Here is a 13,306-nt window from a genome sequence, read left to right on the forward strand (position 1 = left end):
GTTGATCCAGTAGCAAGATTTAAATCAGACTTGGACAAGTTTTTGATTAAAATTCCGGATCAACCTTATATTCATGGATTAGCCAGATCAGCCAACTCCAATTCGTTGGTCGATCAAATAATATATATAAATAAAAGTCAAGTATAATAAATAATCTTCTCGTCTTGAACTGCAGGGATTCCAATCCCGGTAGCGGTAAGGAAGTCCGCACAAAAAAAAATGCCATAACAATGTAAAGCATCTTTGAAGTTTATTTGTATCATTATTTGCATCCTGAGCTTGATTTTTTGCATCTTTATTTGCACATTGAGGTCCTTTTTATGCATAAATTTAAGAGTTTTAGTGATAATCATGGTTCTGTTGCTGATGGAGTAACCCTCCAACATGTGTTGTTGTTATTGATCTTGTTGTTCAGCCAAAGAACAAGGTTCGGTCCTTATCCATGCAGCTTCATCCAGTTTTATGGGCTCAGTTGTCAGACCATTCGTTGGATTGACCATCCCCAACATGAAGTTTATCGGTAAGGCTCAATGCCAATGCCACTTGGCCTGAAAGGGCAGCATTTTCATGGCCTGGCTAAGTAAGACTTGCGCCCATTTTTCGAGCCTGCTTTCCGTGTAGATATCGGAGCCAACCTCACCGATTTGATGTATACGGGATGGTACAACGGATCCCAGAAGCACGAACCCGATTTGGACGCTGTTTTAGAGCGAAGTTGGAGATCCGGTGTGGACAAACTCATTATCACGGGCGGAAACGCCCAAGAGAGTACTAAGGCCGCGGCCATGGCCCAAACCAATGGTACATTCATTGGGTTTGAAACACCTCCCAAGTGTCGGGTGAAAATCGGAATAAAAGAGGGATTAATTTTTTTCCATTTCTAGACAAGCTTTATTGCACCGTTGGTTGTCACCCCACGCGTTGTGGCGAGTTTGAGAGCCATCCCGAGGGTCCGGAGGCCTACATGTCCGAGTTAGAGCAGATCATTGCCCAGAACCGAGAGCGAGTCTTGGCCTATGGCGAATTTGGACTCGACTATCAACGTCTCAATTTTTGCCCTAAAGACATTCAGCTCAAATACTTCGAGAAGCAGCTGGAAGCTTGCGAAAAATTGAAACTGCCCATGTTCCTTCATTGTCGGGATGCGGCTGAGGATCTCACGAGAATCTTAACTAAATTTGAAGGCCGTCTCCAAGGGGGAGTAGTGCATAGTTTTGATGGCACGTGGGACGAGGCGGAGAAGATCATGGGACTTGGATACTTCATTGGCCTCAATGGCTGGTACGCAACATGCTTTCCTGGCTCTCGAGCTCACTATCGAATACGCCTGAAACGCCTTTTTTCAGCTCTTTGAGAACCCCAGACAATCTCGAAGTTGTCAAGCGCTTGCCCGTGAATCGGCTCATGATTGAGACTGATTGTCCTTGGTGCGAGATCCGTCCGAGTCATCCTGGATACAAGCTCATTCAAACACGATATGATGAACAATATCCAAGTGTGAAGAAGGAAAAATGGAAACCGGGGTCAATGGTCAAAAGCCGAAACGAGCCATGCAATATCGTGTAAGGCGATGTTAGCGTGTCTTCTATTTTGGGGTTTTTCGCTCGCTATATTCTATTTCTTTTCCATTCGTTGCAGACAAGTGCTGGAAGTCATTGCAGCCGTCAAAGAAATGAACCCGGTGGAATTGAGCACAATCATTTATTTCAATACGTCCAACATGTTTTTTTCGCAATAAATCGCTGGATGCCAACCCATAACCAACTCTTCGACCTATGATCCCTATTACATCGGGTTCATTGTAATACAAAGGCTTGTCAATTCAGATCTGACCTTCACGACCACCCTGATGGCCACGGACAGGGTTCCGACCAATATATTATCCACTAGAAAAAAATGTAGTATTTCTCTCTGAAAGCTCAATTCCATGTCCCCAAATCGCCAAAGGGACGAGAAACAATATGTACCATCTCAAGAATGACATATAAGGGAGTAAGGCGAAATCCGGGTGAGAAATTTCTCAACTTTGGCAACTGGTTTGGAAACCCTGTCCATGTTTTGTTGGCCAACAGGGTTTCCGTCTTCACCCGAGCAAGAAGTAAACACAACGTGCCAGCCGTGCCAGTGCACACGGGTTAGCACCGAAATCTGGAAATCCATCAAGCGTGCGGAGCGTGCGGAGCGTGCGGAGCGTGCGGAGCGTGCGGAGCAACGAAGAGCCCTTTGAACACGTCGCCTGTGCTGACTGAGGTGGTTTGTGTTTTTACCTGAAATCCATTCCTCGTCTTGGTTGGATAGGTTGAGCGATTATGGGTGACATTCAGTTGGGTTTGGCCCGCATCGCCGTCAGGATGTTCGCCCGAGTCACGTTCCTACCTACATTGGCCTACAATGTGGCGATGGAAAAGTTCACCAGACGAAATTGGTGGGATCGTATCGACTCGACCGTGGTTTTGGGAGCCTTACCTTTTCGAGGCCAGACTACCAAAAGGGTAAAGGGATGTCAACCCCGCCGTATATACAGTGCACTATGAATATTTTTCACACACATTGCAGATCATTTCCGAAGAACGAGTCAGAGGCGTCGTGTCCATGAACGAGTCGTATGAGTTGGCTTGGCTGTCTAATCAGGAGGCTGAATGGCATAAACTAGGCGTGAAATTTTTATGTCTTCCTACCACGGACATTTTCGAGGCCCCTTGTCAAGAGAAACTAGTACGGGGAGTGGAGTTCATCAACGAGATTGCCCCCAGTGGCGATAGTGTCTATGTGCATTGTAAAGCCGGGCGAACGCGTAGTGCCACGCTCGTGGGATGCTATCTCATGGCCAAACACAACTGGACGCCCGAACAAGCCGTGGAATGCATGAAACTAAAACGACCCCATGTTCTACTCCACCACCAGCAATGGCAAGCTTTACGCGAGTTTCACGCTGCCCAAGTCAAATGAATCCTCAGATGTCCTTTCACCAGGAACATCCATCCACTTCCTTGTTATGTACTCTCCAATCGTGTTTCCTCTCTTTACTTGTGAGCTAAATAGGCTTTAGGATCAATACATTCAACATCCATGTCAGAGCCCGTTTTCCTCTCCAATATCACGGTATCGCCGTTGAACACGTGTTCTTGGGCCAGGAGCTCGCCCACGGGTTGAGCCAGCTCCAGCAAACTTGATAGATTGGTGCCATCTTGGAAGCGAAATAATCTTAACTTGGGTGCTTTATCCACGTTGTTTTGGTTATCCACTCCACCCACCTCGGCCACAGCATCGATAACCCGACCCAAGCTCCATTGCTGACTCACAAACACGCCCACCGGAGGCTGGCTTTTCGCTAGTGGCCAGATCACTTTGAAATGCAGTCTGTCCTCGACAGGGACCGATTTCACACCCTGGGATTTCATCTTGAGCTTCATTAGTTGCACTTTGGCCGCTAATTTTTGAGCCTTCAAATTGCGCGGGCTTCGGGTGGGTCCAGTCAGGGTGGAAGCCTTATTTTGCAAAATGCCTTGGACCAAGGCTTGCGTTTGTACCATGGTGGCTTGGGGTGCCTGGTATTTGCTGCACCCGTGATCCGTGGCATGGCGATGCTTGAGACAGATTTGAAGCTGGCAATCCGGACATTGGATGGGAACTAGTTCTTGGTTGGTGCAATCTACTAGGGAGCACGGATACAGGGGGGCCGAGGGGCCGCAGGCAGGGGCTTCATAAGGGGATGGTCTATTCAAGGGAGCCTGGACACACGCGTGGGCCTCCATGAAGGCATGATCACGGCAGAACTGTAAAGCGCAATGCGCGCACTTTACTGGCAGAAAGTCCAATTGATGACAGTCCGTCTTTTCGCAGTGCCGACCGATGGCGGGTAATTCGGCCATGATCAATCAAAGGATGGATCATAGATGGGACACTCAAATCTCTAGCTGCAAGAACGGGATTTCTATTTATGTTGAACCTCCTGTTCAATTTTTTATTATTACCTGATCTCTGTGGAAAGTGTAAACAAACGTAGGTCAGCCCTTCAGAGTTTTGGTTTTTTTCCACAATTACAAGTTTGCCTAGGTTCCGAGATTTATTGACACGGATTCGATCGAGCTTGAAACACGCAACTTCGGTATTTATCCGGCACTTTGGGGTACTGAACTCTCTAACTGAACAGGGTTTTAGCAACAAAATTACAGTAATTCGTTCCAATTTTCAAAAAAGGCACTTCCATTCCGTTACAGTTTAAAATAGTGCAATTGGAATGACCCCAAAACTAAAAGAAGTACTCGTTACTGGGTTCCCTTTTTAGCTTCCAGAATGGCCTTTATTTTTTCATTCATCTCGTGACAGCTGTGGAAATTTAAGGCTCAGTAGAAATTGCCATTTTTTGCTACTTCCATCTAGCATATTATGAACAATGAAAGGATTAAAGTTGTGCTTGCTCTCAACTACTCCGAGGGTGTTCTTGGTTTTAAATTTTGTTGCTTTGGCTACTTTATTGCTCCCCTCTTCTCAATCAAATTCCGTTGGACTGAAGACCTCATGCAGTGTAGTTGTCAAGCAAGGAAAATCTTTCTTTACCTTGAGTATGATGCATCAAATTTCCTAAGCCTCCCCATTTCCCCGACTTAAGGCATAGGCTTGTAACACGGAAGCTTTACCGGCTTGACAATTTCTAATACTGTTTTTCCATCAGAACTTTTGAGACATTGTTAATCATTACCCCATCCTGGGACTCAATCTTGACTCCTCAAAGCATTATGATGCAATGTATTTTGAACAATTATGCCAAGATTAAATGCCAATGCTAATCATTGAAAGGTGTTGCTACGAAGTCTTCAAATGTTGCATGTTAGGACTGCTTGAAGCAAAAAACAAAAAACAAAATCTTTAGAGAAGTATGGTCTTGAGGGGGAAACCATACAATATTGGTCATCTAAATTTTTGGGAAAGTAACGAGTAACGCCATCACAATTTTGGATTGTGTAGCGAATTACTATTTTTGACCAAAGCAATTGTAACTGTTATTCGTTCCTTTTATTGAGGAAGGGCTTTTGCCCTGAAACTGAACTGAGCCAAAAATTGGAATTCAACTTGTTTATGGTAAATTTTAGAAAGGACATAGAAAAAATACCAGTATGGACAAGGTGCATAATTCGAAGATTAGGAGCAAGGCATTGCTGATATTTTCCATACTTACAGCTTTCTCAAATATGACTTATCAAATCAGCTGAACAAGAATTAAAGTTGCTGACATGATTTTCCATCTATCCGTGGGCTTTTTCAGCTTAGTTACCCTATCGAACTGTGGGATCGTTCTCCAGCTGTGTGTTGTTTTGTGAATTAGTGTCTTCAGACTTTCCTGACAAAGGACAGGTTTGGAAAAATAATTCCTGAATTTGTGGTCCTAAAATTCAATACTGTGTTCAATAATATTTTCCAGCCTAAACCTTGATGATTCATAAAGATTTTTCTGATTTATTACATCAATGACCATGAAAAAAGTTAGGCCATCTGAAAACTGGAGGTGGTCCATTACTTTCATAGCACCCTATAAGTTAGAATAAATACTCTTAACTTTGGCATATAATGCTGACCTGTAACCATTGGAACGAAAAGACAACTAGTTTTGCATCCCTTTAAAGACCTTATAGATTGGTTGGTACCCAGTATGTAGGTGGCCGCCAGAGGATTTTCCTCTCTATTTTCCTAGACAGTCATCATGATTCTTGGCCACCACCACGGTTCTGGCACCAAGGCTTTGGCTCTAGCTCTAGCACACCATTGTCGATAGTCACTTTGTCAATGGAAAGAAGGGGGATTCAGAATCAACAACGTGGTTGGCCTGCTGTGGACCACATATGCTCCTCGATGGGCTGCCCTTGGTTGCCCATTAGTAATGTTGGTTCGTCCGAAGGTTAACCAAGGAGTTCAAATTTTGATATTGCCTTTTTTGATATCTTAGCCTTAAGGCTAAGCTTTTGAATTCATAAAAGAATAATAGATTCTACTTCACCTTTAGCCTTGTGGACCAGTTTCGCGACCAAGTGAACCTTCTATCGGAACTTAAGAATGGGAAATGACCTTTACGGTATCGATTTGGGAAGGAAGCTCCTCCTGACTTCATGGTAAACAATATCTGACAATCTAATCTCATTTACCATGGAACGTTTCATTTGGTTGTCGGCCAAAGAGGATTCTCGTGAAAGTTTAATTAAATAGAAAATCGATACATGCTCACACTAACTACCCCACCACTATATAGCCAGCAAGCGAAGAGCTGAGAACCAAATTGTAGTACGGAGCGCCAAGATACATGCAGAAGGTCATCCCACACGGTTCCACGGTACTCGATATCATCAGTGCTTGCATAGTTTCTAAGCATCTCCAATGTGAAAGCAATCCAATACGTCTAGTTTAGATACGGTACATGGAGCGTTTTAGTATACCGAGGCATTGAAACCATTCTACTCAGATGGAAATGAAAATACATGTATTTTCATCAATGACCATGATTCAAAAACATCTGGACGTGATATACACCACATGATTCTTTTGGACATGATATTTTGAAGTCTTGTCTGGACAATTCTTCAAATTCCGTTTGATTTCTTAGGTTATCATTTCTTCCTAGTAGTATGGTTTTGCGAGACTGTACAATGGATTAATAGTTGGTTATGTTTTACATTGGACTTAGCTATGATTTGCAGGTATTTATGTCATGACCTAATTTTTCATGTTCAGCAGAGGTTTTTGTTTCTTACAGAGTCAGATGGCCGCTCTCTCGCAATTCTGCTCAGCAGAAGTATCTATGAATCAATTTTCCTCTCTCACTTATTTTCATACTCTCATTGCTTTTTATTAAGTAAATCAATTAAAGTCATTTGAAAACACTTTGCAAAATTGCCTATCATCCTTATTCACTAGTTTCTGATGTCATCGGTCAAATTATTGTTTTTTTTTTGACAATAAATTCAATGACAAACTCTTTGGGTATCAAAGATGAGCTTTACTATTTTTGATCATAGCTTTTTTGGACCTTACTTACCTGGATGTTTTCTTCACGATTGATAAATCTGTGCCAATGCTTACCGACTTAGTAAGTCTTCTTTTTTATGTTAGACAACTAAATAAAGCTTTAAAAAGCTCCCATTTAACCAGGTGGGTGGAATTGCTTTTTTTTACGCCCAGGTGATTTTTGGCTCACCCTGTTTGTGTACGCGAAATTGCTTCATTCTGTAGATTGAATTGACCGAAGTATGGGAAAAGCGAGGAATGAGAAGATGTAAATTAATTATGGAACGCTTCGTTAAATGGAAATGAAGCTGGGTACTTTTAGGAGGCGGCCTTATAACGCATCTGTTGCTAAAGTGGTTAATGAATAGAAGTAGCATGTTTGCCTCTGGAAAATGTCACAGCATGTATATTTTTTCTTAAGAGAAAGCGTAAGTAAGAGGGACAAAAAAGATTTTACGGGGGTTATAATTTCTGGTTAAGTGTTTGTTCTCATGCCAAGACATTTAAATATGTTTTCCTTTGTCAAATGTACAATTTTTGTAAAAAGCGCATGTAAGACGCTAAAAGTAAAAACGCTCAAAGTAGCTCGGATAAGTGTGTTAAATCCCTTAAAATATATTAAACCGTATCACTGTCAAAAACGTAGCAAATTAGAAGCACTCTTAGTTATGTATTGACATGAAGTTTCAAACACATCTATGCAACAGTTGCTTAGCTATTACAACTTGAAAGTTACTTTTTACGCCTTAAAAGGTCGAAAACTGGCCTAGCTATGTTTTAACTTATTGGCAAGACATAAAATTATCCTTTTCAATGGCATGACAAGAAATGATAATCTTTAAAGATTCCTTTAAAAGCATAAAGTTGTAAAAATTGTCACTTAAAGCTTATAAAGGATGTAAAATATGTTTTCATTCTTATGTCAGCACAAAAGCTGCCCTATTCTATCATGATCCCAAAATATCCTTACGATAAATTTGACAGTTTCATTTTCAAATTTGTCACTTTTTGCAATAATTCATATCTCCGTACTAGACGTTTTTATTCAATGTTAATATAATGTAGTCAAAATTCAAGATTAAGATTGATTAAGGTTGCTATTGACAATTGCTAATTGTTAAATATGGACATTAAGTAACTTTTAAGTAATATTGAAAACTATTTTCAGGTTTTCCTACCTTCTTCAAAAAAGAAAAAATGATATTTATTTTTGGGGGCATAAAAAGGCATATTATATTTCCTGGCCATTGCTTTAAAACATAACCGGAGCAAATGTAGTCAAATTTGATGAAATCCAGTCTTTGAAAGCGTAATATCCTTTTTTATTGAAAACGCGCAAAGAATACTCCCAACATCTATTAATTACGTTTTCATACGGGATACGTACTAAAACATATATATTCAGACGTAAACGAGATAAAATTAGAGATTACGACAATGGCTGCTCTTCACATACTGGGGTTCGAGTCTGGTTTTCCTCCGACGTCAGGGTGACTCCTGCTCGGGAATCGATATCGCAGGGTGACCGGGAGAGAGGTATCAGAGACAGTGTTACAGTTTTGAATTTTGCTTTATCTTCTTACAGGTTTTAAGTGGATGAATACGCAAATTTGAGGTCTTTTCCAAGGTGATATTTTGCAAAATTTGTTCTTGCTGTATTCATAACAACAAAAATTGTTACTAGATGTCTTGGTATTTACACAAACACATCATCAGTGATGTGGGCACCACCGTGATTTCGGATGCAGACAATCAATGAAAACACTTCAGAATAGATGTGAAACTGGTTCAATTCGAATGCTGACTTTGGTTAGCATGATACTGGCGGCAAATACATAATTTATAATGAAAGCAGAGTGAAAATGTGTTATGTAGTGATGGATGAATTCTTATTATTCACCATATGTTCAGGAGTATGTCATAAATAAAAGTGACAGATATATCAGAAGGATATAGTGCTAATGAATTACATAGTGGCTATGGTGGGAACAAGCTTAACCCCATAAAACCAACTATGGAAGTCGCAACTTTTGAAAGGTGCCATTTGATATCTATCACAGTAAATGAAACTGGTGGGGTCAATCAAGAGGATCCAGTGGAAGGTAAGGACCGAGAAATACCCCCTTACGCTGCACGAAATATGTTTTACGCTCTGCACTTCAGAGGGCGCTTTATCATCCAGCCTCCACCAAAAAAAGGGCCGATTGGGCCAATTCCTTTTTATTGAGTTATAATGCGGTTGTGTTGTTTTTGGCTAATTATATCAAAATCTTATTTATAATTAGTGCCCCGGGTCACATAATGTCCGGAAAAGAAATTGAGTTCAAGGCAAGGCAAGAGCAGTTTATGAAGCAATCTACCGGGCCTCTTCCCGATTTCTTTGGGCCGTGTGACGTTGCAAATAATACATGCTAACGTGATCGGAACGTTTTCAATCATTTTATCATTTTGCATACACAAGCCGTAACAGGCATTAACTTCGTTGCTTCATTTTAACTTGGTACTTTGGTTCAACATAGTGTACCATCCACCAAAATGGCTTCCCATTTCAATTGTACGGTTGAACTTTCCGATGGATAGGAATCCACCCCTTTCGACGTTTTTGAGGGCGTCACAATTCAGACATCTTTGGACCTGTCAAAGAACCCAAATGTATTCCAGAAATGGTTTGTCCCCATCGAGTGCCTGCCAAGCTATACAAAATATCAGACCTAGACAAACGAACATTCTATGTACAAATACAGAGACCGACTGCCGGCAGGCTGTCTTTCAATCCCATCGGTATATGTTGTATTGTACGTACGTTCCGTACTGATCATACCGGTAGATTCAGTAGACGCAGAGAGTTCGAGTTCTTTTGAGTAACCTCAAGCTGGGAATGAATTATTTGCCGAAAACCTCGTTGAATGAGATGTCTTCATTTAGAAACATTTTCAACATGGTTCTCTTTTTTAACTCTTCTCCTCCTCCTCCTCCTCATTTGGACAATGAAATATTACTTTTTCACATGTGTAGGTTTACTGTACATGTCTTGTGGTAAGCATGTACGTACGAACTATGGATGAAGATTTCCCCCGTTTTGGTTTTTGAGCTATTGCCGGTCTAAAGGAGGAACATCTGTCAAGAAACTCGAACTTATCAAAATGTCAGTAAATTATGGTTTCAATTGGCACAAAAGAGAGATGAAACGCAAATAATCTTGGAAACTGTCCAATTACTTCGCAAACAAGATGGTCAATCATTAAGCAGTCTTCATTCAAAACCGCTGAAATTGTATAAAGCATCATTGCATTTACAACCTTTCAGCTCTCTCTCTCTTTCTATATACTTTTTTGACAATATCAGAGCATGTTATCTTTAGTTGCTAGTCTATGGATGTGCTCCTGTGTTCGTTCGTTCGTTCGTTCGTTCACTCGTTTGTTCGCCTCTTGAAGTTGAGGAACTGAGTGAGGGACTCGTATAATGGTCGTACAGGCTCTTTCTTCGTTAAACCATGACTGTACACATACTTCAAACAACAATGTGAGGGGCGACTTTGACGACAATTTTTTTCTCGGGCAATTTAACAGTGGCCTGAAATTGCTTTTGGGGATGTCTCTTTCTCCTCACTCTTCGTTGAGACTTACGGCTCCGTCCTACCTGAAGGAACACACAATCACCTTTCGGCAGGAAAAAACGGACATTGGGCACGCTGTAAATGACTCGACAGAACTTCTTCACACAAGGAAACACACACACACCCCTCCCCCCTTCGTTACCCGTTACGAGAAATGTCAGACCTATTTAGACATTTGGATTATTATCGGCTATTTTTGGTCCAAAGGCCAAACAAAATTTGTTTTTGTTGGGCGAATTCACAGACACGTAACTAGACCTTTTTCAGTGGTAGGTACTAACTCAAAATGATGGCCTCACATTCCTGAATAAATGAGCTCTAGCTACAGTCCCGACCTGGAAGCAACACTCCCTTTAGCGTGGTGGTAGATGTTGGCTAGTTGGTTGGTTGGTTGGTTGGCTGGGTGGTTGCTGCTTTGTATTTTGTATGTGGTAGCTCATTTTCGTCTCATGGTTATAGAATCGTCGCCTTCGATTGGATCGACGTGTGGAAATTCTCATGGCGATGATTACTGTGGTTTCAGATCGGGATTAGAACCATATTTATGTGATGTCTCCATTCAAGGTTTAACGACTTATCCACTGAAGAGACTCTCTATATCACTGATAAAAATCTCAGAAACATCCCAAATGCCTTGTCAAACCGCCTAAGGCGTGTTTTGGATCACACCATGCTCGGTGACAATTTTCCCCACAGTGATAATTATGGTTGCTTGACGGGAACCGGGGCCATGGTTGGCTTTGGATGGATTCAACCTAGTTGTCGGTGGCCCTTGTGAATATGCTCGTAAAGCTGTCAGGATTTATTTCGCCCCAGCGTACGATTCCTAACTTTGAATGTAATCTCTGGGTTCATGTGAGGACTGATAATCCTGCATTCACAGTGCACTGTGGCGTTAAAACATCTCTTGATAACATTCCACAACGTCTCAATGAAAGGACCAGTCATACATAAGAGGGGCTATTCTGGAGAAAAGTCGTGACCAATGTCTCAATTTCAAACCAGAGGATGGCAGAGCTTCGATGTGCCCAGAATCGCATAAGCCAGCTCGGTTATGTTTGTAACGTTGATGATAAGCATCTCCTGCTGTCTATAACTGGTGATTAGAGCCGTCGATGTTATCAGATTTTTGCGCCATCATGACTTTTAAATGAGTTCATGACTCATGTTGAGCCACACTAACTCGAGGCGTTTGCTTCGGAGAGACCATAGACATTGTTGCGCATCAACTGGCTCTACAAAACCTCTCTTGATGGTTTTGCCATGAGAGGCCTATACAGGAGAGCGTTAAATATTCGCTCTTGTCATGAGATTTTTAAGAAGTTTTGCTGAGTTATATTGATAAGAAAAAGTAAAAATACAACATACATGAGTGAATACTATTTTTAGTCTTTAATGATGTCCAAAACTCTTATTTTCAACAATCTTAAAAATAAATCCCATAGTTTGAGCATTGTTTGATGTATGTAGTGGTTTACAAAGTCCCAAGCTACTGTAGACAAAAGACAGTTTGATATATCATCATGAACTAGAGATCGGCAGACTTGGTAAGAGTTGGCCAGGACCGCCACGAAAGATAAATATCGATTTTAGATCATGTTGCATTGAATCAGTGGTGGTAATTGTTAACCAAAAGATAATTGCAATTTCATAATTTGCCAAAAGAGAATGGCAAAATTAAAGTGACAATGATAACATAGAAAACCTGATCAAGGTTTTGATAGATCAAAGGTGTTCATAAATCTTTAAACCTATCATAACACTCACTTTCTGATTATCTTTCAGCGAAGATATTACACTCGTTGATTAACAGTCAGGGCGTTAGTCATTCCTCGATAAAGGGAACGAACGGATTACAGTCACAATGGCTTTGGCCAAAAAAAGTAATTCATTACTCAACCGTTACTCGCCAAAAAATGTAATGGCGTTACTCCTTACAATTGCTCTTCATAAAATTTAGATGACCAATACTTCAGTTTTTTGCCCCATCAAGACCAGACTTCTCAAATCAATGCTTATTTTGTTTCAAACAGTCTTGAAATTTCAAGTTTTTCTGTCAGCTTGTCACTGTAATGACCATTGATATTGATTATTTGCTTGGCACTGCATTATTCACATTCTTGGCTACATTTATTTGGCAAGATGTTTGCCAACCCCATGGAAATACATAATAAGAACATAATTAATCTCCAAAGTTTTAACAACTTCAGGTCCACAACATTATCAATCCTATGGGTATAACATCCCTCATGGGTTTTTAAAACTTGGGAGGCGAAGGACATAAATAAAAGGTCAAATAAAAATATTAGATACGAATGTTTGCTTCATAGTATGTTAGATTATTTTATTGGTAAATAAAGTTACGTCGTTTGCTTAAAAGCTTCACGTTTTCTCAGTTGGGGAGAGAGAAACGAAAAATTAAACGCCACTCTGGAGCGTGAAACAAAGGACGGGTAACGAGTATTTGTTGTGCTTTTAGGTCGTTAGAATCACACTATTTCAAAATGCAATGTGACTACAGTTCCTTTCTCGAAAAAAGGAACGAATTTCTATGATTTCGTAATTCGTAATTTTGTTACTACTGCCCTGTTAACAGTTTATGATTTAGCACCCTCTTTTGTTGGAAAACAAATCTAGAAATATTCAGATCATTTTGCTCCTTCATTAGCACCAGTAAAAGTCAAATATAAAAAA

General features: G+C 40.7%; 3 protein-coding genes across 3 annotated transcripts; 2 read left to right on the forward strand and 1 right to left on the reverse strand.

Annotated features, from left to right (window-relative positions):
* Positions 1–364: 364 nt before the first annotated feature.
* Positions 365–1,760, forward strand: LOC131884944 (deoxyribonuclease TATDN1-like). The gene is made up of 5 exons (XM_059232842.1): positions 365–520; positions 622–801; positions 885–1,281; positions 1,347–1,562; positions 1,639–1,760. Exons 1-5 carry the CDS (start codon positions 463–465, stop codon positions 1,736–1,738), a joined length of 951 nt encoding a protein of 316 aa, XP_059088825.1. The 5' UTR covers positions 365–462; the 3' UTR covers positions 1,739–1,760.
* Positions 1,761–1,781: 21 nt separating this feature from the next.
* Positions 1,782–4,071, reverse strand: LOC131884945 (AN1-type zinc finger protein 1-like). Its single transcript, XM_059232843.1, has 2 exons — positions 3,975–4,071; positions 1,782–3,917 (listed from the first exon to the last, which is right to left on the reverse strand). Exon 2 carries the CDS (start codon positions 3,870–3,872, stop codon positions 3,024–3,026), a length of 849 nt encoding a protein of 282 aa, XP_059088826.1. The 5' UTR covers positions 3,873–3,917; positions 3,975–4,071; the 3' UTR covers positions 1,782–3,023.
* LOC131884946 (phosphatidylglycerophosphatase and protein-tyrosine phosphatase 1-like) lies at positions 2,310–3,075 on the forward strand. Its single transcript, XM_059232844.1, has 2 exons — positions 2,310–2,492; positions 2,557–3,075. Exons 1-2 carry the CDS (start codon positions 2,310–2,312, stop codon positions 2,947–2,949), a joined length of 576 nt encoding a protein of 191 aa, XP_059088827.1. The 3' UTR covers positions 2,950–3,075.
* Positions 4,072–13,306: the final 9,235 nt, after the last annotated feature.

Source organism: Tigriopus californicus, chromosome 8, assembly GCF_007210705.1.
Source record: "Tigriopus californicus strain San Diego chromosome 8, Tcal_SD_v2.1, whole genome shotgun sequence".
Taxonomy (NCBI): Eukaryota; Metazoa; Arthropoda; class Copepoda; order Harpacticoida; family Harpacticidae; genus Tigriopus; species Tigriopus californicus.

Excerpts from the sequence above, each read along its gene's own strand:
- LOC131884944 (XM_059232842.1), top strand. The coding sequence starts at position 463 with ATGGGCTCAGTTGTCAGACCATTCGTTGGATTGACCATCCCCAACATG. Across the intron at positions 521-621 it reads CCCCAACATGAAGTTTATCG|ATATCGGAGCCAACCTCACC; the intron begins GTAAGGCTCAAT and ends CTTTCCGTGTAG. Across the intron at positions 802-884 it reads GGCCATGGCCCAAACCAATG|ACAAGCTTTATTGCACCGTT; the intron begins GTACATTCATTG and ends TTCCATTTCTAG.
- LOC131884945 (XM_059232843.1), bottom strand. The coding sequence starts at position 3,872 with ATGGCCGAATTACCCGCCATCGGTCGGCACTGCGAAAAGACGGACTGT.
- LOC131884946 (XM_059232844.1), top strand. The coding sequence starts at position 2,310 with ATGGGTGACATTCAGTTGGGTTTGGCCCGCATCGCCGTCAGGATGTTC. Across the intron at positions 2,493-2,556 it reads GAGGCCAGACTACCAAAAGG|ATCATTTCCGAAGAACGAGT; the intron begins GTAAAGGGATGT and ends CACACATTGCAG.